General features: G+C 38.0%; 1 protein-coding gene across 3 annotated transcripts in view; it reads left to right on the forward strand.

Annotated features, from left to right (window-relative positions):
- Positions 1 to 10,179: 10,179 nt before the first annotated feature.
- slc38a3b (solute carrier family 38 member 3b) overlaps positions 10,180 to 27,552 on the forward strand; it is a 30,420-nt gene continuing 13,047 nt past the window's right edge. For 2 of the 3 annotated variants that reach the window (XM_083533397.1, XM_083533398.1), the window contains exons 1-6: positions 10,180 to 10,415; positions 19,325 to 19,486; positions 23,114 to 23,131; positions 23,289 to 23,370; positions 23,892 to 24,007; positions 27,418 to 27,491. In XM_083533397.1, coding sequence (XP_083389523.1) covers positions 19,383 to 19,486; positions 23,114 to 23,131; positions 23,289 to 23,370; positions 23,892 to 24,007; positions 27,418 to 27,491 — 394 coding nt within the window. In that variant the 5' untranslated portion in view covers positions 10,180 to 10,415; positions 19,325 to 19,382. The remainder of the gene's footprint in view (positions 10,416 to 19,324; positions 19,487 to 23,113; positions 23,132 to 23,288; positions 23,371 to 23,891; positions 24,008 to 27,417; positions 27,492 to 27,552) is intronic. The other variant, XM_083533399.1, reaches the window with a different exon arrangement.

Consider the following 27,552-nt stretch of genomic DNA (forward strand, 5'->3'; position numbering starts at 1 on the left):
TTTATCTGGGTGGTCCGCTCTAGTGAGACTGTTAGTGGTTTTAAACTTCTAAAACTTAATCCATTCTCCGGATCTGTGCATTGACTCAATTAACAGACAGTTCTCTCAAACTCATGGCTTTGGCAATACTGACATACTCTGTTATCTGCGAGAACTTATATACACAGGTGTGTGCTTTTCCTAATAATGTCCAATTAATTTAATTAGGCACATTTCAACTCCTCTAAAGTAGAAGAAACATTTCAAAGACCAAGAAAGGTATAAGATGCACCAGAACACAATTGCAAATGTCATTAAAATGTATCTGAATACTTATGTACTGTAAATAAGATATTTTAGTATTTTATTTGACTATTTATTAATTACTATAAATATTTTTCAAGGCTTTATACTGTATAATAATATATACAATGCCTCTCTACTATGCCTATCCAGTGGGATTTCCATCCCACTGGATATTTTATGGAAGATTTCAGGTGTCAATAAACTAAAGTATCACCACACATGACGTGTTTTGAGTTATTTTACTCACCAATTTATTTTCATGTGTGTACTTTTAAAGGTAAAAAAAACAAAACATTGCTTCTGGGGCCCCTCGGGTCAAGGTCTATGTGTTGTGCCTTCTACAGAGGGAGTTTATCATGGATCATACTATCCTCCTTGCTAGGTCCCCTGGTGGTCTAGTGGTTAAGATGCAGCGCTCCCACCGCTGCGACCCGGGTTCAATTCCCGGTCAGGGAACTATCCCCAGCCACTTTTAGTGCCGGTCCCAAGCCCGGACAAATTGGGGAGGGTTGCGTTAGGAAGGGCATCCAGCGTAAAACATGTGCCAAATCAAACGTGAGGAGGATCCGCTGTGGCGACCCCTAACGGGAGAAGCCGAAAAGAAAGTGTATACTATCCTCCTTGCTAGACTAGAGAATGTTGTTGAAATAAAGAGAACAGCTTAGGTCTTATCTGACTGATCGCTATCAGTTTGTTGATGTAACTTTTGAGTTCTCCACACTCTCTAAGGTAAAGTTTGGTGTTCTGCAAGGATCTGTCTTAGGCCCACTGCTTTTCTCTTTATATATGCTGACTCTGAGTGAATTTATACATAAACATGGTATTCGCTTCCATTGCTATGCTGATGATACACAGCTGTATATTTCAGCAAAGCCAGATGAGAGAGATCAACTTTAAAATGTTAAGGAGTGTGTAGTGTAAGGACATTCAGATTCTGCAGTATCTGAGTGAACATCTGTACGATTATGATCCTCTACGCCTACTTAGATCAAAAGGTGCAGACTATTTGTTGGTACCTCAAGCAGGGGGTCAGATCTTTCTCTTATAAAGCCCCACAGTTATGGAACAGTGTTTAAGTCGAGGCTGAAAACATTTATTTAGTCAAGCCTTTTATTGGTAAATTTTTCTTGAAGGAGCAGATCTGTAGGGGTTCATAGATATATATTCGGTGAACGATATACTTTGTACCATCAGAACGTTCTTCATCACATGAAAAACTTCAGCTTAAAGGATTTTGTGCCTAGCAGTTTCTCAATAAGCATCTAATTTTAGGCTTTAAGAGGGAACAATTGTTTAAAGCTTTTGACAGTGACAGCAGAACCTAAATTATAAATTCAATAGTATATTGAAGTTTGCTGTTGTAAAAAAAAAGGAATAAAACACCTGTGCTGTCATCGCATGTATGAGTGGAAATAATCCACACTGCGCCTGATCACACCACCCTTTTGTGGCTTATTTTCCAATAACTTTATTAAAGTTTAAGTTATTAAGTGAACTTTTACTTTGCTCAATTTTAACAGTGTACCATTTCTTTGCCAATAAAGTTGTTTGCTTGAAAATTGCCAGTGAACTCCTTTCAAAGTCCACACCTACAGTCGTCATGCTTCATTCAGTAAATGAGCTGCTGTTTTGTAATAGCAAGAGAAATCTGACCTTAAACATACAAATGAGTAAATGACAGAAAACCAGATTAAAAAAAAGAAATCAGATATCCTCAAGTTTAGAATGTTCAAATGGGGCTACAAAGAAATCACATTCAATTGTAATGACATAAAATGACACTGGATATGAGATTAAATCTGCTAACTTGCCATTTCCGTTTTTTATGTTCACGCTGAGGAACATCACAAGGGTTGATGCTTTCTTGATGCAATACAGAGAATTCAGTTACACTGCCACAACAGCATTCATGTGATTCTGTATTTGTCTCACCGACAATTCTAAAACGTTGCAAAAGATTGTTATTAGAGGGACTTAATTTCTTTTATAGTGTAACATTACTAGTCTCGCTGTTACCCACAGCCACAATTAATTACTGAGTAAAAAGAGATAATGAAAAAAATAATTTATTGTATTGTTTTATTGAATAACTTCAATGTGTTACCTTGGAGTCATGGGTTATGGTCTAATAATAATCATCTGATCTCTAGCTTTTGGGGGCATAATACATTTGGCCAGATAGTTGTGTATTGAATTGTTGTATAAGGGTTGCATGGACTATGAGGTTTTGGAAGGACTGGATACTGTTAGAACTTGAACTTCTGTGTCATTCCAGTATCACTGAGCTCCTGTAAATATACGTCAGACACATCAGTGTTTTAGGATTAAAAGGTATTTCAGACTAGTTGTAAAGTTAGCCTCAAAACTGTTGTTCACAAAAAGACAAAAAAGGAGATATAATTTTAACACAATATCAGCTCAAACGCTTTTATAATTAATAATAAAGTGGTAGTTGTGGGTATAGGTTTAATTGGTTAAAAAAAAATCCAATTCCTACAGTTCCAATCATGCAGTTTGGTTAGTTACAATTCATTGCTCTTGAATGTGATATGTACGGTATATTTTTTTGATAAATGTTGTATATATTGTGTATCTTTATACTGACCACAGCTTGCCAAATAACAGCGACAGTTTACTGCCAGCTGTTTGTACAGTTAAATGTAAAAGTGTAATTCTTCATTCACAAACTATAACTGCATCATTTTCCGAAAAAAGAAAAGAGTGAAAAGTCATTAAGTATAAACCACATTTTTCACAGACATAAATGGGTATGTTAAAGTGGTCCAAATGCCATAGAGATGGTAAAAAGTATATAATATTCAACACCTTCATCAAACTCTTTTTGGACCTGGTATTTTAGAGATGCTCTGACAAAATTGGCATGTCAAATCAATACATTTTTGTAGAAACTTTCATTAAAGACAAATTACCCAAAAAATGTATTGTGGAGGAATAAAAAATAAAAAGAAGAGTGACTAAAAACAGACCTACTTGTGAGATGGAAATAGGCAAATAACACAAAATGTTTGATAATTCAGCAGAAGCAGTAAACAAAGATTGACTCATTGACGCTAAACTGTATAAAATTATTTAGTCAGACATTACCAAGAGCGCAGCTGGGGAAAGGTTGGCTGGCTTCTGAAATTCACTACACTGCATTTACCTTTACACAACCCAAACCAATTGATGATGATATTTCCTGTGTCCATTTTTCCTCTACGTCTAAACCACAAATCGTTCTTTGAGTAAAATTCCCTTTGACAGTCGTGATCGGAAACATTTACTGATAGGATTATTTTGGGTAGATTTATTCATCTCCAGCTTTTAATGATCTAACATGCCCTTTTGCTTCTACTAACAGTACAATTGAAGTAATAGGAAAACGAATGAGGCGCCACTGCATTTTGCAATAAAGGTGGGCAGGAGGGTTGGTGCTATCAGCTTTGCACTATGCCTTGTGCAATGTGTATATGAACAGAGGAGAGAGAACATCAAACTCATGATAATGTTGCATTGAATTAATGAATCAGGGGACAAGGCGATTGCTTTAAAGTTTGTTTGCCTGGGTATTTTTATTAAGAAAGTTGCAGGAGCATTTAAAAAAAATATATGAATCCAAAGTCCTTTGCAATCAAAATGTATAAAAAAAAAAACCTAAAGTGTTAGTTTGTTAAATTATCTATAAAAATCTTATTATTTAACATTTAGGAAAGTAAATGAAATGAAGATTTTTCATAGACCAAACTGAGCACAAGTACCTCAGTAAAGCAGTTTTAACTTTGTGAGATTACAAAAACCTTTCAAGATTTTAATTCGCCACACTTTACAAGATGATCAGATATCGGTTAATTTCTGTGTGATATAATCATGTCCGTTTATTCAATGCAGTCCATTATGTGACCTTCTGTGACCTTAAATTACCTTGAATGTTCATGGCATTGCCAAGTTTTGTCATAAAAGGCACTTAGCAATGGTATAAAAAAAATTAACAAACAAACAAATTTCATAGATATTTCTAACTAACAAAAAAACACTTTTATACACAATGTAAATAAATGTTCTAATAATTCCAAGTCATTCATAAATGGCCAAACATTTGTTAAATTCATGCATGCAGGTAAAATGTACATGAAATGGCATGGAAATGGTCATTATACCATTTATGAGTGGTACCAAATGAGTCTACCAAATGAGATGCACATCTGGGAACCTGTTTGGGCCTCATTTATAAAGCTGCGTATAAAAAATTTATCAGTCAATCAATTGCAGGAGCATTTACCCAATATTACCCAATTCTAAGGACTGGATGTGTTTGTGTGTAGTCGATAAAATACACAACCTCTCTTTGTTTTACCTTTTTAATCTAATGATAAGGAAATTTTCTCTTTATTAGCAATTCGCTTCCCTTGTCCTTTTGCTCGAAGGTGGTAAGTGATGCTGACAAAAAATGAACTGCACTGCAATTACTGAAATAAGGTGCCAGAGGTTCTTCTGCTTATTGGATATACTCATCAGTTTACTGCTTAAAATCTACTCTTATGGACGAACGGGGAAAGCTGATTCTAATAAATGTAATAAATATTGACTGTTAACTTGTGCCAGTTTTACATGTCAGTTCATGCTAACAAAGCAAGATGTACTCGCTATACAAAATATTGCGCTGTACCATACATTGTACAATGTTTTTATGGTATAATTAAAGCCCATAATAAAAACTGAAACTCTGTTTGACCTACTACTGAGTACAGAAACAAAAATCTTTTTATGTTTAATTATGTTGGTAGTTGATGGAATGCACAAGGACTTCTGTCCAAATCATGATGTTCAGGTCTTGGTTTATCCACTAGGCACAATGGATAGATTTTAAATGGAAATCAGACCTTTGTGAGGATTCAAAATCATCCTACTGCAAAATCATGTGTGCCTGCGAGAAGTTTCTGAAAACTGATGCAGCAGCAGCATCACTTACACTACAATACCTTTGCAATACTTTTAGGTATTTGCTTACAGAATTACAAATCTTCCTGGTGCTTAGATTGGTTTCCAAGCCAGGTTTAAAACTCATTACTTTTAACAATTGAAGCAATTAATTGAGCTAGAGCTGACTTTACAACTTACTGTAGCTGTCACCCACAGACATAAACCAAAGCTCTGTCCAGCTGCAGTGTTTTTTCCGTAATGGAAAAGTAATTGCAAGGCTTTTAGCTCTGAAGAGGCAAGGACAAGGGGCTGGACTCAGAATCTAATGAGCTGGCATGGTAACCACTTACAGTAGTGGAGTGTGTATATGCTTCTGTAGAGGTGGTAAGGAGGACTGATAACAAGCATATGTACTGTCATTGACAACCACATACTGTGAAATAAAAGGAACATTGAGAAATGCGCATTGCTTTTGTCTGTATGAAATATCTGTGTTTTCAAAAGGTTAATGTGAGGTGGATCACTTGGAGATCTCTTGACTTTAAACTTTAAGACAGAAAGTTTTCAACACAGTGTAGAACGAAGACAGCTGCACCAAGAGGAGTGTAACCTAAAGTAACCATTTTGAACACACACACACACACACACACACACACACACACACACACACACACACACACACACACACACACACACACACACACACACACACACACACACACACACAATATAAATATATTGCACTTGTGCTAGGTCTATATATAAACTTAATATATATTTAAAGCAGATAGAAGCTACAATATCAGAGAGAATGTTGAGTTTCGCCTCATAGTTCTTGTAAAATACAACACATATTCAATGTTGGGGACACTGGGAGACATACATTTTTTTTTACTACTTGTTAATGGATGTGTTCATCATTTCAAAGAGTAGCCCCTGACAGAAACCTGCCTACATTTATTCATAAAACCTCACAGAGTCCATACAAGAAATGTTATGCTATTCGACTTTACATTAACACATGACACAGTAGGTCTATGCAGTGCATTGACAGTAAGCAAGCACAGACATGGTGTCTTGTAATGGAACTACTGCTTAAACACCGAGTTTATTTTTGGCCAGAGTTTAAGGTTCACCAGTGTACTTGATTTAAAGAGATACACTAGTTAAAATATTACCTAGAGATATTACTAGGTAAAAGAGCTCCTTTTCTACAAACTTTTGCTACTTAAGTATCCAAAGTACTATGATTTATTATGGCTGTAATGTTCCTATTATCATTTTTGTCACAAGACTCTTTGCTTAATCAACTCGGTTTATGTGAAAAGACTATTAATGTTAGCACACCAATCTGTTAACAGAATTATATTAACACTGATTGATTTCTATTAAAATTAATATATGCCCAAAGCTTTTTTCAACTACAACAAAATAAATAAGGCAAATAAGGAAACGAGTACTAGGTGTTTCTTTCATCATCATGTAATGAGTGAACTTTAAAATGTAGTGAAGTTAAATTAAAAGTCCACCCAAATGGAAATACTTCAGTACAGATGTGTGAAAAGGCTATTTAAGTACAGTAACAAATTTACTTTGTTACTGTACACTGCTGGAATTCTCTTTACAGCATGTTACAGATTTACACAGTAAATAATATATTTTGGAGTAAAGGAAGTGGTTATGTATGCATAAATCAAAGGAGATACATCTAGATTCATAAAATTTGTAACAATAAAGGATACATAGTAAAATAATGTGTATAATAACATATTTATGTGGTAGTGTATTAATTGTAAAAACAAAAACACAAAAGGGTGAACCATGGAATGCTTTGTTTGAGGGGTTTCTTACTATTTTTGTTGTTGTTTAGAGTGATACTGTACAGTTGCGGATTTAGGATGCCATTGTGTTAACACTGTTGTTGTAGGGGTTGGTATGGTTTGGCAGTTGGTGCTAAATGTCATGTTTGCTAATGTCAGAACAAGACTGACAGGGACTCATGCAGGTTGAGACCAAAGGTAACAACAATTAATGGGGTGCTGCATAGTTGTTGCCATTTAGAATGAGAATGAGGCCATCCTAAATAGAATTCCAGCTCATTATCCAAAACTAACTAACTGGAAAATATACACAAGGACTGGTAAAGGAATATTTGAGAGAAAGTCCCAAGGTATTGTTTGCAATTTTGCAGTAAGATACATTATTACAATAATTAACTATTGCCTGATTTTTTAACTTCTTGATCACAAAACTAGCAAGCCTACTGGAATGCAGGCAAAGGCAACATTTTTCATAGAACTGTTGTGTGTTACTGTATTCATGGACTAAAAAGGAAATGTGTGTGAATATATAATATATAAGTCTTGTGATATGACGGCAGTACTGTTAATGGAGTGTTTTCTCTGTATTATAATTGTTGCATGACTATGTCAAAACTGTCACTGTGAACAAAACAATTCCCAGCAAGTTAACAATTAACCTGTTGCATTTATGAACTCAAATATGTATTTTACTGTTCTAATATAAACACTTAATTTACTTATACAAGCAGTGTAGTCATGACCTAGGCACACTGTGTTTTTTTGCAAATAGGTTTGTATTAATGAATAACTATATCATGAATTGATATATTCAATTTCCTTCCATTTTAGATGTGTAAACACACACACACACACACACACACACACACACACACACACACACACACACAGATATATATATATATATATATATATATATATATATATATATATATATATATATATATATATATATATATATATATATATATATATATACACAGTTTATACACAGGTGCATCTCAATAAATTAGAATGTCTGGGAAAAGGTTATTCATTTCAGTAATTCAACTCGAATTGTGAAACTTGTGTATTAAATACATTTAATGCACACAGACTGAAGTAGTTTGTCTTTGGTTCCTTTAATTGTGATGAATTTGGCTCACATTTAACAAAAACCTGATGCCAATCAGCGAATCAACTCAAAACAACTCAAAACACACAGATATATATATATATATATATATATATATATATATATATATATATATATATATATATATATATATATATATATTGCATTACAGTGTGTCACAAAGAAGTTTTACACAAATCAGGATGCATATTTTGAGCCCTGAGAAACGAGTCAGAGGTGAAAAGGAAAAAATACAAGATGGACAACAAAATTATTCATTTGATAGAAAGCAGAACCCTCTTGTACTGATTTAACTCAAGGCCCCTCGGCCACTTAAAGCCTACGGATCTATTATATCTGGCTTCCATGGTAGTATATTTCTCTTATAACTGGCAAAGTTTGACTCTGTAGGCGCTGCACATACGATGCATCACCGCCTACAGTCCACTTGTACGCTCTGGAAGTACATATTTGTGTGAGCAACTTTTCTCTGTTATGAAGACGAAACACACACACACACACACACACACACACACACACACACACACACACACACACACACACACACACACACAGAGGAGTCGTCTCACTGATGCACACCTTCACTCGATCCTGATATATGCCCCAGCACAGAACCGGCAATGATTTTCCTTTGTATTTATATATTTATTTTTAACCGTATACTCTTTGTCTTCTTGTTCATTAAATGTTGACGCTGGTTCTCAAGTACTCAAGTACACAAACCATGTACTTGAGTTAAAGTAAAGATACACTAGCTAAAGCATTAAGTAAAAGACCTCTCTTAGAACTTTCACTTGAGAAAGAGTACAAAAGTATTTGCTTTCAAATGTACTTAAGTATCCAAAGTACTATGATTTATTATGGCTGTTATGTTCCTATTATCCTTTTTGTCACAGGACTCTTAGCTTAATCAACTCAGTTTCTGTGAAAAGACTCTACTGTCACTCCTAGTACAACAATCTAGTAACAGAATGACATTAATTAGTGAAACACTGATTGATATCTATTTAAATTAATATGAGCCCAAATATTTTTTCAACTACAACAAAATAAATCATGCAAATAAGGAAACGGGTATTAGGAGTTTCTTTCATCATCATTCCATGGGTGAACTTTGAAATGTAGTGAAGTTAAAGTAAAAGTCCCCCCAAATGGAAATACTTGATGATCATGATCATGGGCCACAAAAAACCTTCTTTTTATCTAGTTCAGAAACAATTGCGCAAATGAGGCCACGAAAGGTTGTGGCAAGGTAGAGTCAGGATTATCTTCTATTATTTATGACTGTTAAAAAGTTTTGCTTGCTGTTGTACTGACGCTGAAAGGTATGTCGGTGCTAAGTAGATACCACGAAGTGGCAATCAAAACAAGTTCAAAACAGAGTGCGCGCTCTACCCTGATTGGTGGCTTGCTGTGTGATTGACCAGTTACGTTTTTATCCACTCATAAACAAAAAAGGAATGACTGATTTTGCTAAATGTAGTTGAGTAAAGCGTAAAATATTTGACTGTGAAATATGGTTAAGTTGAAGTAAAAAATCTCCTCAAATGAAAATACTTTGATAAAGTACAGATATGTGAAAAAGCTACTTATACAGACGACTTACATTTACTTTGCTACTGTCCACCACTGTGCTTTAGTGACTCTAGTGGAATTAAACATGATGTTTATGCAGGTTATTGGAAAATTGCCAAGTCTCAAAGTCTATGGTCCATTTTTTGAGTATTGTTTAACTCCACGTGGTGTAAAATTTAGCAAATACATTTGCTGAGGTCCTAAATACTGTTTTTCCTCCGCATGTGGTGGTTTCATCACAAACTTTTAAGGTCACCTGATGTACTTTTGATCTCTAAAACCCTAACTAAAGTGTTTGTACATTCCCATCTTACAAAAAAGTGTGTTTTTTTCTAGTCTAATATTATAACAGAGTCTACTGTGTATTAACGGTATCGTGCGCCTGTTTGTTAACCCATACGCCAACCTGATTGGACAGATCACAGAGGGCGGGACATACAAGTCTCCTCCCATTTCCCCAAGTAAAGCGCGACTCCGAATTGATTTAATTTCCCCAAACGTTTTTATGTGAAACCTAAAAGGAAGCAAGCTGCAATTATTCACAGGGAACAAAAAGAAAACCAAGAGCTCGTTTTATAAAGAAAGGAAAAAAAACAAACAAACAAACACAACAACAAAGGAGCTGTGATAACGCGTTAACAGAGGAAATAAGTGGCGTTCAGGGCTGTATTCATCGACTGGTGAGGCACATTTCACTTTTATTCACTTATCATTTTTAAAAAAAAGTGTCAAAACCAAATATAAAACGTAACAAAATGTATTTGATATTATAATAATAAATAATAGCTTAAGTAAGCTTGCATGAGGAATGAAAGTGCATTTGCAGTCTTTGTTTGAACAGTAAAACAGGCTGGAGATAAAGACAGGATTCTGGTTTGTGTGTCACCTCCATGTGCTCCACTTTTCCTCCGGTTAAATCGGCGATGCATATATATCGAAATATCGCCTCGCACTTTATCCGGAAGAAATCTTTTAATCGAAAGATCGCTGAACTCGACTAAGAACAATACGAATTGCTTGCACTATTAAGCCCATGGAGGACTGAGCGCTTTTCTTTGTTTTATTCTCACGGGCTGTAGAGCGCTTCAGCACAGGGATTTGTTTCTATAAAAAAAAAAAAAAAGCATGTATCGCTTGCTATGTTGACAATATGGTGCTTGATCCTTGTTGAATAGACGTCTCTTATCAGTGCTTTATAAGTTATATTCGAGGTTTGCACACGGTGTGTTCACACGCTTATCTTTATTGTAACCGGATCCTGTACCGCGTGGATCACTGGCTCCTAACCTGGTCACTTCCGTTTCAGAGAGCAGAGCCCACAGTTGTAGATTTTTCTATATGAATTATTGTCTACATGAATAAAAGATAATGTAAACGTGAACAGCATGTCATGCCTATAAAATAAATGTTTTTTGTTTCACGGTGAAAGTGGTTAGTTTTCGTTTTTCCCGGATTTCCTGTCAAAGTGGCTTTACTTCGTATTCGCTTTAGTTGAAGGATACTGTTACTTCAGGCATGACAACTTTCATTTGTGACAGAGATTCAAAGAGAAAAAGACACCCTGAAAAAATATGTGCATATTGAAATAAATGTAGCGTCTGAATGTAAAAACATTAGTGCTGAATGTTTTGTTTGCTTGAAGGTAGCGGTTTTTGTGCCCCTCCGATGTCCCATGTGGACATAGTAATATTAAAACTTTCTTGACAAGAAAAAAAATTACCTTAAACATAAAGCATAATGTACATTTTTGTTCATTTTATTGTTGGCCCTTTTAAGCAATGTACAATGTGTTTCAGAAACTTTGGACTACACAATATGGCTGAATGTTTGTGTGCCCCTGAACATCTGGACATATGTGGTTCTTCCCCCTCAACACGTTCAACTAGAAAATCTTTGTATGCTTAAGAGTTAAGGTTTTCCTTCACTGGAACTATTATCACGACATCATTGCCTTGGTGTGTAAATACATGGTGTTTCGAGGCTGATCTGGAAGAACACGGGTGGCCCAAGCGTTGGCCTCTACCCCGCTGAATACCTTCTGGATGACCTGGAACACTGTGTGCGTGCCAGGCTTTTTCACGTGACCTCACCGCCCCTATGGCTGAATGAACACAAATCCACACGCCTTAAAATCTAGTGGAAAGTCTTCCCAGAAGAGTGAAGGCCGACAGCTAAAGGGGAACCGATATGTTAATGGCGATGGGTTAGAATGGGTGTAATAGTTGGGTGTTAAAGAAAGCTGGGTATATATCGTACACGAAGTGGCTGTGCCGTGCTACAAAGACCTATTTGAGACGCCTGGGCGTGATGATAATGATTGAGGACAGTGGTATTAGTATGGAAATTGAAGGTTTGGAACCCTTTGTGTTTGAGCAGAGGGAACAGATGAGGTGCTGGGAGCGCTGGACGGAGTAAAGGATTAAAACATTGCTGCGGCGGTCTCTTGAGAGAGAGTAGAATTCCCAGTGGGGTCCCGATCAGCTGGCTGATGAACAGAACGGCAGAAATGGACCGGATTGTTCACGAAAAAAACAAAGAAGGAATAGAATTTAATCACAAAATTAATCTGATGTGTTTATTTTCTTTAAATATGCGATTATGTGCAGGCATAATGACTGCATCCAAAAAAAAATAATTATCAATACATTTATATGAAATAGAAATAGACTTCTACACTTTCCAGTGGATCCCATGGACTACTATTTTGTCTGGGCATTTGACAGTTTTACCCTCCCGACAGCAGGGCCATTGGGCATTTTAAATGGGTTGTTCTAGCAGTTGGTATTTAGGTGTGTCAGTCTCAAACCTCCTCTCTTGACTGTGACCTATATAAAGAGACAAGCCACTGCTTGGATTCCTTCTGAAGTCTAAGGACAAGACACTGGACACCATTTGGGTTGCCACCACCGAGGAACTTGAATTTGTTTAATAATTGACAAAGCTTTTTGATCATTTAATAAAATTCAGCAATTAATATTTAGAAACGCAGTTTGCTCCTTTTGTATCCTACTGTTCTAAAATGCACAGTAAATGTTGTGTTTTTTGTCTAAAATCTCATATAAAGTTAGGTGTATGAGTTTACATACACTTTATAGTAGCAATTTTCCTGTATGAGTCTTACATTGATGGCAGTGTTCAACCGTTTTTGACAAAAAGGATGCTGTTTTCCCTGGGGTCAAAGTTCAGAATGTGTCAACAAGCAAGTTGTCATTGAACAACTACTGATCGGTAAGCGCAGTGGTAACGTTTTTTTTTTTTTTTTTTTTTTTTGTGAACCAGTCCGGGGCAGTGTGGTTGTGCACACATCACTAAATCACATACATGCACGTACTATGATCCCAAAGCTTCCCTGCTTGCCTCCGAGTGATAAGAGTGTTGAATATTTGCTATTATATTATAATATATAATATTATAATTTATAATATTATATTTGCTATTTTCGCATTCGGTCGTAATTTAACGTATTAAAAAAATGTCTGCACAACACATGAAAACATGCTGTATATTCGCTATATTCTTTTCGAGAAAAAAAAAAACACGAGTCAATATTGTCTTAGCTTGTTTATGGAAAACCATGGAAGCCAAGTCATGGGTTGCATTTTTTTGTTTATGTTCTCCACAGAACGCCATAAGTATTTTATGTAATTTTAAAGGTATTTATTTCAGAAAAGTCTATGTTTTTTCAGTACACCCCGGGTGCAATTTAGACTAACTGGGTGTAGACGGTTGCCAACATCTCAGCATGAAACTGCATTTTAATGAGCTCCGTAGTGCTGTTTGATAACGAGCTCCCAATATTTGCACAAGAGATGTTCTGTTACTGCACACATGTTGCAATCTTCTATTGCAACCTGCAGGTCAGTGCCCCAAGAGGTACTGGAAAAAAAAGCATATTTAATAGAAGTAATACAGTATAACGGACAGTATAGTAATATCACTAACATGCAACGTCGCAGAAGATAAAATAAGGTGATGAAAAAATGTTAGGAATGTGCACACGATCCTGCTGCGGTTTAGATTAGTGCAATCGGTAGAGGCTAAGCCCTGTGTTTAGGAGATAAATTGTTCTGGGAAGATATGGCGGAAATGACCTGTTGGGCAATTCTGTCAACCAGAGAGACACCAAATAAATTTGTTAAGATTCCCCTATTGTCCTTTTGCTAATAACTAATCTGAAACTTATTTTCTGCTTTTCTGATGCAATAGCGAAATTGCTCCAGATCCAGACCAAGACTATGCTAATACGGGGCCAGCAGTGAGTAATGTCATGGGTTGTTTTGCAAATACAGTCCATTCCAAGAATGTGCGTCAGCTCCGATGCTAGCTTGGAACCTTTTCATTGGAAAACTAAAGAATCTGCTTATTGGGAACATTCTCACAAGAACTTTAATAAAAGTATTGGCTCGAAGGAATCTTAACCAAACTCATAGCCATCTTGCTCATTTGTAGAGAAAGAGAAGCAGGTGGTTGACTGGTGAAAGTTTTGCTTTTATGTATGCTGTTCTGCATATGTTGACCATTTGCACACCATGGTGTAAAATACGGTACCAGTACACAGCGTCATCCTTCTCAGAAACAAGTGCCACTATAGTTTCAGGAAAGCACACAACCTTAAGGATTGAATGTTTAAATAGCCATCTGTTAGGACAGAAACCCTTAAGGTTGTGTGCTTTCTCGAATGCCCATCTTTGTCAAATATCAAGATACTCTGATAGCCTGCGGGGATCGAATGCTGGCACGTTGGAACATTTGACCTTTAAATGCGTGTGTAGTTCATGCTGTAGGTGTGAAACGACAGAAATCTTCCAGCACTGGAGTCTATCAGACTCTGGCATTAGGAACTAAAAAAGTTGCAAATAAATTGTTGTTTGCCGATAAACCATCCAAGAAAATTGCTGATAAACTAATTGCTAGAGCATTAATAATAGTGTAAAGATAAAGAAAGTTCTGCGATTGCAGTATGAATTGCGTTTTAATTTTTGCCGTAACCATAGACTCAAATTAGACGAAAGAACCCGTTTCTATTGAATCTAGCCCGGGGAATGTTTTGCAACCCCACGGTCTGTTTAAGTGGCAGCACTTGAACGTGATTTTAAAATGGTGTTGCCAGAGTGGTAGTTTATGAGTCGCTTTTGGCCCGAGTCCATTATTCTCAGCACGGTCTCTTTAAAACCGATGAGGTCTACGTTCTGGAATGAGACCCCTGTACTTTAAGCTTTCCACCCTATGCAAGTCCGGCCTGTGACTGTTTGTTTGGGTGTGCAGCATATATTAACTGTATCCTTAAATAGCTTTGGTATGTTATGTTGTGTACAAAGTGCAACTGGAATTTGAAAATTACTTCCAAGGCCCAAGTATTGTTTTTGTTTAAACGCTGTCTGATTTTTTTTTCCAGATAGCGCAATGATATAATCAGTGACTCTTGAGCGCAGTAGGAGCAATACCCATTTTAGAAGCCTTTTTGCGATTACTGTTTGGCACAATTTCCTGTCAGAAAAGCACACGGATATTGGATGCATTTTGGTACTTGTGTATATGTTGGTTGTTGAAAGGCCTTTAAAAAAAATTCATGTAGAATAACCCATGTTGACCATTGACTGTGCAACCTGATCATGCAGCTGTCTAGGGCAAACATTCAACTTTTAGCAATGTAAAACTCTATTAATTATGATCATTTTTATAATCTGATTGTATAATAGGCTTGAAAGCCCATGTTCAGAACGATAATGATTTCTTTAAGTACAGCCCATCAGACTTATAGACTTTAATCCTTTGACTGATTCTGGTGATTATACAATATGGCCAAAAGTTTGTGGAAACCCGACCATCATAACTATACATGGTTCTTGCCCGCAGAGTTGTGCACATACATTTATATATAGCGTCTTTGGTTTTCCAGGGTTGGAATGAAAAAACCTCACAAACACAGACTGTGCGCAAGGCCTTCTGTGAAAAAGCATTGGAGGTTGTTATGTCTTAAGTCTCTTTGAAACGACATGGATGTTATGGTTAAGTGTCCACAGACCCTTGGATGTATAGTGTACGTTTGCCGGACACACAACCGTATAAAAATCCTATCAAATTGAAAATCATCTGGACCGAATGAAAGGAATTATTTAGTTTACAGCAGTGCCCAATGCTTGTGTGTTTACCTTAGTGACTTATTCAAAAAGGTCTAAGAGCAGTGGCGCCTGTTTAAAGCAGAGAGTCATTTATTGGCACACGGGTTTCCAATAGGTGATTTAGATTTTGGATAATTCGAGGACTGAATCGACTGCTTTTAAATGTCTACTTTTGATATTCGCTCTTTGTCATGGTATCCAAAAAAAATCTTTACATAAAAAAAAACACTCTAAGCTGTTCACCACGTATTTATCACCTCATAGATGTTTTTAAGAAGGTGTTTCTGGCAATTGAAAGCATATCATTAAACAGACGTATAACGTCAGGTTCATTTGTGAAATCTGAAAATGTGCACTTGACTGTTTCCAATTGAGAAACGTCACAGATTTCTCTTGAAATCCTGGCCAAGGGCAGCTTTATTGCTGCCTATGAACTTACTCTTGTGCTCGGAACCCTTCACACAGTTAATGTCGACAGCATTTGGCCGTTCTTTATTGACTATCCTCTGTTTAAACTCGCTCTGTCCCAGGATTGACCTTTTGTCTACGCCAGATAAACGGCTCGTGCCACCTTGTATTTCAGCAGCTCGCGGTGCAGCGCTAAATTTACCAGCGTATTAATATGCGTAAAGTAAACCGTCCCCAATCTCTATTAGGATGCGAACGAGCCTCGGGTTCTATGTCGGTTTTCTTTATCTATCAGAGGAACTTACTTTCTACATTTGGAAAACCGCTACACAAACACAACCCTGCAATTCTCACATGGCTTTGCGTGGAGTAACGGTTCCCTGACTGTGTGTTTGTAACAATAGAAAAATCTGTACTGATAAAGGTATGATGTGGTATGGAATACTAAATTAGTCCATGCAAAAGCAAGTACTTTCACTCAAGTGGAAATTTCACTGGAATTATATTTAATCCTGGGATTTGTGCTTTTAATTCAGAACAGAAATATTGTACTTCATCTTCATTCTCATTGTCTGTAAGGTTTTTGTGCGGGCTGCTTGAGGTCATTGACCTATCCAGACCAGTTTAAGAAGAGCAAGCCGGAAGTAGCAGAGAATTATGTGTAGTGAGACATGAATAAGAACATTTTACTTTAACATTTACCGTTTTTTTCGGACTATAAGCTATATACTTTCTTCCCACGTTTTGAATCCCGTGGCTTAAACAACAAACCGTCTTATTTATGGATTTTTCCTGGGCTTTTCCCGGTTTCACAAACTTCAAGCCAAAAAACTGAGAGACTTAACATTAGACCAATGAAATTACGGTATATTACGTATCATAACAATTTATGCCTACATTGCAAAGATTTGTATGAATCATTGAAATATTTTGTTGAACCAAAAATGACTTTATTTGGAGACTACCAAACTGTTTTCTGGTGTGCTTATTGCTCTATGTTCATTGTTACTGTAAAACCAGGAATGAACAATCATGCAAGATTTTATACGCAATGCTGTTGGTTTCTCAATTCTGAATAGCCATCGGATGCTGATTTAATCTTTTAGTTGTATAACTGTTAATAACCGAATATGTGTAAGTTATTAGGCTGAAACATGTTTTCGCATGAGCAAACTAATTGATACAAATGCTCTGGCAATAGTATTTTACTATATGCTGAGTCAACATCCTTTAAGCAGATAAACAGGGATGTGATGTAAATAGCTGAATGAATAAACCGAAGTCTGATTGTTTATTGTAGCATTTATTTCACGAATTATGTAATATATGTGATTTATTTATTGTGCTATTTGGAATTGGATTAACCAGGGCACAGTCATGACTTCTTGGTTTAGGCAGATTATGGCATTAAGCCTGATTTTAAATCCATTATTCGCTTCCACTCAAACAGGATTATTTTGTGTCTGAGACTTTTAAATACGTTTATCGCAGATTCAGAGATCAGTTGTTGTTTTTCTTTGGAACTGGTAACAGGCAGTTTAATTTTCCTAGCATGCTTTTGAACTGATCCATAAACAGACAACAAAATGATGCGTTTGTTTTCAATGCATGACGAAATGGATGAGTTTTGTCAGTTGGTGCCGCTTTACTTTTTAAAGTGGCTTTTTTGGGGGGGGTGGTGCTTCTTATGCTCGTCCTTAGGATGTGGTAGCTCACCGGTTAAACAGTTGGCCTTTATCTTCAGAAGGTCACAAATTCAAAGCCCGCCACAGCTCATTTGTATAAATATAAGTTGCTCTATATAATGGCGAGCGCTGCAAATGTTCTTGGCAACAATGTTTTAACAAGCTTATTTTTTATATTCACTGAACAAGGGACGAGTAAGACGAGGGTTGTTCAAAAAGCATAAATCATGCTTTTGTTTCGCATCATCTTTCTGGCAAGCTTTTTCAGCATCTTCGACAAGTTCTCGACTTCGTCACAGGCACCGTTTTATTTGAACCAACAGTTGTTAAATGTGTACACTCGAAATGCTGAGGGCTTTCTAAAGATCGTTTTTCTAAAGACTCTCTCGTGCAATCCTCGCAAACCCGAAATAGTTGCGTATTCCCTTATTCAAAATCAGATGGACGAACAATGTTCGGGTCCATGAGTCAAAAAGATACATTCTAATCGCGTATTTATTTAAATGTTAGACTGTAAGCTTTGATGGATTATTGAGACAAATGTAAACTTGGCCATATCATAAAATATAAATTGTGCAATACAAATTTTAAACACAAATCTAAGAAATGTAATAATATAAAATCTGATCCCGTTACCTATATATTCCATTTAACAATATATGTTGCATTCATTGTTGTGTAGTTGGATGTATAGTACGCTATTGGAAATCAGAAAGATTCTCTTCATTTTGCTCTTTGCAAGCGAGACAGCAGGGTTGTTTTAGCCGTGTTAAAGAGAGGCTTAGGTTAAATATGACCCAGCAGCTGGCCGAGTCCGCGTCAATGGCTGGACTGTTCTCTGCTTCGTCCAGAGTTTCACTGGGGCTCCATTACTCTCAACCAAATTCTATTAAAGGTTCAGGACCAGCATCAAGTACAGATGTAGCTGTAGCAATGCAGATTTTTGTACATGTGTAAATGATTTACCTGCAAACCAGCCTCCCCAGTCAAACCTACAACTGATTGGGCCCCCTAAATGCAGTTATCTTTTTTAGTAGGTCACTAGTGCAGAGGTACTTTTCTGTTTTACATTAGTAGGCTTGATTGTTTAACCAGGGCCTCTCAACTCCACTCCCACTAGAGGCCCACCACCCTGCAGAGTTTCAGATTTCTGATCCAGCCAATTTGATACTTAGCTCACAAGCGGGATTGGGTTAGTTGTAAGTTGGGATGGGCAGCATGGCAAAAAATATTGCATCACTACACTTAAAATATCGTAGAGTAACAGTAGTTTGAAAAATCCCAGCGATATCTCATTCAGCGAGGATTTAGCACAGACAACTACATAATGGATGTTATTCGTTTATGCTAAGAGACTTTGTTTTTCCCTTGCAGAGGAGGCAGACGTATCGAACCCTCGCACACAAGGAACCGGTACCTCTAAATTTCTCGCATGGAGTCCGTCCAATCAGAGATGAGCATCTTGGTCAATGGGAAAAGTCATGATCCTGGGGATGATATGAATGGCCAGATAAAGACCATGATGGAGGAAGACCCGTAAGCAGGCTTTTTTTTTTTCTTTCTTTTTTTTTTTAAGAATCACATCATTTATTCAGTACATGTGCTGCACGACTATATTTAAAAGCACTGGCCTGGAGTGTTATACCGAGGTGCCAAATTGCTGGCATGGACAAATCTGGCCACCTCATACAGTCAGCTTCAACATTAAAACCACTGTCACCATTGCTGTGAACAACATGGATGGCCTTGTAACAGCGGCTCCTGTTAAAGGGTAAAGATTAGGTAGCAAGCAAACAGTTCTTTCTCAAAGTAGATTTGTTGGAAGCAGGTACAATGGGTCCTATTTGAGGACTAAATCGAAATAGTGCATCTTCGAAATGGGAGGTCTTATGAGGTGTCCCTGGTATGCAGGGTTTAGTACCTACCAAAAATGATCAGAGGAAGGAAAACTGATAAACCAGAGACATTGCCTGATTGGGTGATTCTGAAGGAAGAGTACAGTAAGAGTGTAGTGGAGGTGAAGAGAGTTTCTGATAGTGTGATGATCGTGAAGCTGGAAGTTGAAGGGATGATGATAAATGTCATCAGTGCCTATGCTCCACAAGTTGGCTGTGAGATGGAGGAGAAGGAACGATTCTGGAGTGAATTAGATGAAGTGGTAGATGGTGTACCTAGGAAAGAACGATTGGTGATTGGGGCAGACTTTAATGGGCATGTAGGTGAAGGGAACAGAGGTGATGAGGAGGTGATGGGTAGGTATGGTTTTAAGGAGAGGAATGTGGAAGGGCAGATGGTGGTAGATTTTGCTAAAAGGGTGGAAATGGCAGTGGTGAACACTTATTTTAAGAAGAAGGAGGATCATAGGGTGACGTATAAGAGTGGAGGAAGGTGCACACAGGTGGACTATGTGCTATGCAGGAGATGCAACCTGAAGGAGATTGGAGACTGTAAGGTGTTGGCAGGGGACAGTGTAGCTAGACAGCATCGGATGGTGGTCTGTAGGATGGTTTTGGAGGCGAAGAAGAAGAGGAGGAGAGTGAGGACTGAAAGAAGAATAAGATGGTGGAAACTGAAGGAGGAAGAGTGTAGTGTGAGGTTCAGGGAAGAGGTCAGACAGGGGCTCAGTGGTGTTGAAGAGGTGTTGGATGATTGGGCAACTACTGCAGGAATGATAAGGGAGGCAGCTAGAAAAGTACTTGGTGTGACATCTGGAAATAGAAAGCAAGACAAGGAGACGTGGTGGTGGAATGAGGAAGTGCAGGAGAGCATAAGGAGAAAGAGGTTGGCAAAACAGAAGTGGGATAGACAGAGTGATGAGAAAAGTAGGCAGGAGTACAAGGAGATGCGGCAGCAGGTAAAAAGGGATGTGACGAAAGCCAAGGAAAAGGCATATGAGGAGCTGTATGAGAGGTTGGACACTAAGGAAGGAGAAAAGGATTTATACCGCTTGGCCAGGCAGAGGGACCGAGCTGGGAAGGATGTACTGCAAGTTAGAGCAGTAAAGGATGGAGAGGGAAATGTGTTGACTAGTGAGGAGAGTGTGTTGAGAAGATGGAGGGAGTATTTTGAGCAGCTGATGAATGAGGAAAATCAGAGAGAGAGAAGGTTGGACGATGTGGAGTTGGTGAAGCAGGATGTAGATAGGATTAGTAAGGAGGAAGTGAGAGCTGAGGATGAAGAGTGGAAAGTCGGTTGGACCAGATGACATAATGGTAGAAGCGTGGAGATGTTTAGGAGAGATGGCAGTGGAGTTTTTGACCAGATTGTTTAACAGGATTTTGGAAGGTGAGAAGATGCCTGAGGAATGGAGAAGAAGTGTGCTGATACCGATCTTTAAGCATAAGGGAGATGTGCAGACCTGCAGTAACTACAGGGGAATTAAGTTGATCAGTCACACCATGAAGTTATGGGAAAGAGTAGTGGAAGCCAGGCTGAGAGAAGAGGTGACCATCTGTGAGCAACAGTATGGTTTCATGCCGAGGAAGAGCACCACAGATGCCTTATTTGCTTTGAGGATGTTGATGGAGAAGTATAGAGAAGGACAGAAGGAATTGCATTGTGTATTTGTGGATTTAGAGAAAGCGTACGACAGAGTGCCAAGAGAGGAGTTGTGGTATTGTATGAGGAAGTCAGGTGTGTCAGAGAAGTATGTGAGGGTGGTGCAGGACATGTATGAGGACAGTGTGACGGCAGTGAAGTGTGCAGTAGGTACGACAGACTGGTTCAGGGTGAAGGTTGGACTGCATCAAGAATCGGCCCTGAGCCCTTTCCTGTTTGCAGTGGTGATGGACAGGTTGACGGACGAGGTCAGACAGGAGTCTCCCTGGACTATGATGTTTGCGGATGATATCGTCATTTGTGGTGAGAGTAGAGAGCAGGTTGAGAAGAGCCTGGAGAGGTGGAGATATGCACTGGAGAGAAGGGGAATGAAAGTCAGTAGGAGTAAGACAGAATACATGTGTGTGAATGAGAGGGAGGGCAGTGGAGTGATGCGGTTGCAGGGAGAAGAGCTGGAAAAGGTGGAGGAGTTCAGGTACCTGGGGTCAACAGTGCAAAGTAATGGAGAGTGTGTTAGAGAAGTGAAGAAAAGAGTGCAGGCAGGGTGAAGTGGGTGGAGAAGAGTAGCAGGAGTGATTTGTGATGGTAGGTTATCTGCTACAGTTTATAGTATGGACAAGATTAGAAATGAGTTTATTAGAGGGACAGCGCATGTAGGATGTTTTGGTGACAAGGTGAGGGAGGCAAAATTTAGATGGTTTGGACATGTGCAGAGGAGGGACATGAATTATATTGGTAGAAGAATGCTGAGGATGGAGCCACCAGGTAGAAGAAAAAGAGGAAGGCCAAGGAGGAGGTTCATGGATGTGGTGAGGGAAGACATGCAGGTAGTTGGTGTGAAAGAGGCAGATGTAGAGGACAGGGTGGTATGGAGACGGATGATCCGCTGTGGCGACCCCTAATGGGAGCAGCCGAAAGAAGAAGAAGATTGCCATGGGCACCCATAACTCATTACTACACGTGTAGAGTTAATGCTCTCGAGCTACTGAGGTACTGCAGTACAAAGTGCTGAAAACGTAGATTCTGGCGATTATAGAAAGGCTTTAGAACACACAGTGTGAACACACAGACAGTTTCTGTCTACAGCTTTTCAGCTACATTAAAAGCTTTATAATTTGAGTGCTGAATAAGTTCACTCATTTTTTATTTCTGAATCTTTGCTATTACAGTTGACCTTTTGCTCCACCTTTGATTATCCATAAGTTTATAGTCTTGGAGGCTAGATCATGAGCAGAAAATGAATGGATTTTTAGGGAATGTGCAAACATAGGCCCAACAGGAGCCCATTTCAGATATTATATTTTCGGAAGAGCATGTTTTACATTGTTTTAATGACATTTTTATTACATCTTTTGTGTAATGGTTTTATAAATGTATGATCTGAACTTCACAGGTTTTTTTTTTTTTTTTTTTTTTTTACTGTACAGTTTTTTTTATTTTATTTTAGAATGTACGTAAGAAAAGTACGTGTTTATTTATTTACAGCATGTTAAATGCTGGAATGGAGTGTTTTTGCAAATTGCGTATTATCTTAATGCACTGCATGTTTGCCTTGTTTTTGTGCTTACGCTGGACAATGGATCGTGCCTTGCTGCCAACTCTCAGAAATGCCACTCAGAACAGGTATGTTAAAGTGCTTTAAAAACTGTAAGGTTCATTTGAATTCCTATACTAACTAAACCCGAAGTTGCTAATGGTGTGAAGAATTTGAATAAAAAACTAGCATCAAATCTCATGTTAGGGTTCCAGATATAACACGTTTAACGCTTCTGTCTAATAGATATGATGATCCTGATGGAAATCTGGCTGAAAATGTTGAGTTTTTGCCTGGAGGTGAGGGCAAAAAACCCCGTTTCACTGATGTAAGTGCACTTAAATAGACTCTGAGACTAATATACATTATATGGACAAAAGTTTGTGGACACATGACCATAAAATATCAATTTCACATTTAGTCTCCATGAAGAGTGTTAGTAAAATTCAGGTACTGATGTAGAGTAAGGAGGCCTGGGTTCCAAAGGTGTTTAATTAAGGTTGAGGTCAGAGCTCTATAGCCGGCCACCCAAAATCTTCCACTCCAACCCATGCAAACATTATTTTCATTGAGCTGGCTTTGTGCACAGGGGAACCGTCATGCTGGAACCCGTTTGAGACTTCTAGTTCAAGTGAAGAGAAAATGGAATTCTACCATATCTAAACACTTCCTATACAACTGTGGGCCTCCAACTTGTGTGGTAACAGTTTGGGGAAAACCACATATGGCTAGAAAAGTCAGTCACAATAATTTTGTCCCTATAGCGTATATATTCGATTGTTGGTACTCCTAATTATTCCGCAAACATTTTTGTCAGACTCTTAAATATTTATTCTTTTTTTTTTCCAGTTTGAAGGGAAGACCTCTTTCGGCATGTCTGTCTTCAATCTCGGCAATGCCATCATGGGCAGTGGGATTCTGGGTTTGGCCTACGCCATGTCTAACACCGGCATCGTCCTCTTTTTGTACGTTTCTTCATTTCACAAACACAAACTTACCTACCATAAGCAACATCAATGTTTAAAAGACGTCCTAGTACATTTATTTAACAATTAAAAAGAAATAAAATGGATATTAATCGAAATCAGTAACATCTGTTATTTATGGATTCATTTACTTGCTTTTGTTTGCCATGCATGGTGGTTGGGTGAAATTCATTTGTAACACCGATTGAAACCCAGCCCTTCTCACAAAGCAGACGACTAAAGAGTGCAGAGTCGTGTAACATGGTTTTGATCGATTCTTTTAATTTAACAGGTATTTGAATAATGGCGCTTACATAAATGCACTAATGATGTCGCTACTAATGAGATTAGTGACGTTCCCTAAAATGTTTATCTTAATAAATGTATAACAGGAGAATATTATGTCTAGTCCACAATGCACCCAAACCCTACTTGGTTTATTAGAGAACATCCACTAAATATAATTGCATTGGAATTTTGCTAGTGATGGTAAAATCTGACATGCTGCTTAGCCACACACTCGTCCTGACCTTCAGGAATGCTGCATATCGTAAGCAGCGACCTTGTTTCCTAAAGAGGAGAGGAAAAGGCATGTCTTCCAGGATGTCAAGCAACCCTCTGCCCCTCCCACCACAGTTTTCTATCCTTCAGCCCTGCTCTACCTGGTGCCCAGACCCCTCCCACTAAAAACTTTCCATGACTCAGTCTCTGTCCTGCCTTTAGGGTTATGCTCCTACCCCTAAAAACTTTCCATCTGTTACTCCGGCCTCTTTCTGTTCCTGGAAAGGACAAGTCTGAAATAGTCCTTGCCCTCCGCTTCCAAACCCCTCCCTCCCTTCCAGAAAGGCTCGCCCCTCTCCATATACAACCATCACATCTCATTCGCTCTTCTGACTGGATTTGCTGTCTGACCCGTCTTGGTCTGGCTTGGTATTACAGCAGAGCTGAAATCAAGCTTAGGTGTCTCTTGTATCGCACATGCTACTGGACACCATGGCTCTGATTACCTGGAAGGCTGATTCTTTTACTAAGAACACAACGTGACTCCCAGCCCCATAAACTATACATATAGAAGTTGTGTTGAGCGTGCTTTACATAGAAAGGAAAAGTTTGCTCTACCCTTTCACTCGTAACTCTTGTGCCAGGATTCTTTTATTTGAGATACTGATATATAAGGCAATTAATTCCACAGTTTATTCAGTTATTACAATGTATAATGACTGAATATATAAAGAATATATCTGATTGGAAATCTGATCTGATTTATCCACTCTGTCAGTTTTGACAGCCGCCATCATGAGTATTACAGAAGGTTTGGGTCCAGATTAATGCACAAGTCGATGTCAAGTGTTTCAAATCATCTGAAATTGCATCATATTTTGAATAGGACTGGGACAATCACAATACGGAACAATCAACATCGATTTCGCTTAGCTCAATACCTCATGATTTTTTATTTTTTTTTGTGTATGTATGTATGCAACAAAAAGACGTAGTCAGAATGTGAACGGCAAGTGAGATATGACTTCAGTCCAAATTGTATACCGCTGCCATCTGTGCCAACAACGGAACAGTGAATTGATTTTTCTGAAAGCATGGGAGTTATGCAATATTAATAGAGCTTTTCAAATGCCTCCTTCCATGTTCCACAGCAGTACAAGTCAATCAATAATCAAACATTAATTCAGCTGTGGTTTTCCCATAGTCATCAGCAAACTTGACTTCTCACGATTGCTGCCGATTTGTAAATGGAAATGCGATAATCAGCCTGTGTGTCGGGTGTCAAAAGTCACAAGCAGATGCATGTGTATACATGCAAGTAAAGAACACCAGCGGGCTAACTCGCTGGTCTGGGAAAGGTGGTGCCTCTAACATTTTCAGCACTGCAGAGTGATGAACTTTTTGCGCTCAGCTAGTAGGTCGTCACGGACACACCATTGCTCCATCCAAGCCTTGGCACTGTGTTGTGAACACGAAAGGTCATGGGAAATACTCCCTATCCAAAAGTGGGCTTGAAGTCCTTAGTGTATAGTAGAGTATTTACTGCAGTCTTTTCTCACAGAAAACTCATTTGGGTTAAACACGTTTGTATTGTCCGTACACACCATTCACTTACGTGTTTTTCTCGCAAACGTTTTTTCCCCTCTAGTCAGGCATTTCGAGAGTTTGCTTTCAAGATCCAATCACAAGCAAAAGCGTAGGTTGCTAATTGACCATGTGGAGCATTTCTACAGTAGAACTATATTGTTGTTAAACCTTCCTGTGCAAAAATTATATTGTTAATACCTGAATACTACCACTTTATATATAAAATCTAATTCAAATTGTTTTTTTCACATACACATTATGACATGAGTGACATATAGTGAAATGATTTTTTGACTGTCTGACTTGTAAACATGAAAAATATAAAGGTAAAAAAAAAATATGAAAGGTTAAAAAGAGTAAAGTAACGTAAAAATCAATAAAATAAAGTGTAAATGTATATTCAAATATAGTTTAATTATAAAGTGTAAAAAGGTTAAGGGGGAAAAAAATTGTTTGTGTGTACACGCATACATGAATTAAACAGAAGGGAGGGGTGGATATGTATGACCAGATATTAACAGAAGTACAGATTAAAGTGACCCATTGTGATTTTCTTTAAAGTGTCCATGTACTGGTTTAAAAATGTAAAAGTGGAATGGTAGAAAAGGGACGCTGTGCTAGTCCAGGTCAGGGTTAGAGTGGCTAGGTCCAGAGTTAAAGTTATACCACTAGTGCAAGTATTGCAAATATAAATGATAAAACCAGTAGACATGTCCTAGCTTATGAACCTATTCATCCAAGCAATAAAGCAGCACACTATGTTACTAAAAATGTTTATTTGTAGTGGTATCTTTTTATAATTTATATATTCTACACTTCATAGCTTTGAAAATAAGTTGCTTGGTTCTGTGTAACTGCGCCAAAGCAATGACTTTGGCATGTAGCAGCATGTGTGAAATCCAAAATAAACATCCGAGAGTTCAAGAAACTTATGAAACAACTTAACATCAATCAGGACTGCAGGCCAGTACATTAATGTTAAAAGTATACAGAGACTTTAAGTTTTGAAAACACCTGTGCCCGGTTGCTGCATGGTACACCTGATGGTACACCTGATGGTACACCTGATGGTACACCTGATGGTACACCTGATGGTACACCTGATGGAACTTGCAGAGAACAGGACACGCCTATTAAGTTTAATTTTGTATCATTGAAAGCACAATCTATGCTCACAAATGGGGCACCCCTGGCAATATATTGAAAAATACATATTTATCTGATTTAAATAGCACAGTGTAGATGTGTAAACAGGTGCTGCATTTAAGATGCATGGCAAAATTTTTTGTGAGACTGGTTTTTCAAAGGTGTTTTCTGCACAGGTTCCTCCTCACGGCAGTTGCTGTTCTTTCATCCTACTCCATTCACCTCTTGCTAAAAGCCTCTGGTGTTGTGGGTAAGCTCATACCTCTTTCTATGACTGTAATCTTTTGATCCTGTAATGATCCATTCATACA

The sequence above is a fragment of the Silurus aristotelis genome (genome assembly GCF_946808225.1).
Source record: "Silurus aristotelis genome assembly, chromosome: 2".
NCBI lineage: Eukaryota > Metazoa > Chordata > Actinopteri > Siluriformes > Siluridae > Silurus > Silurus aristotelis.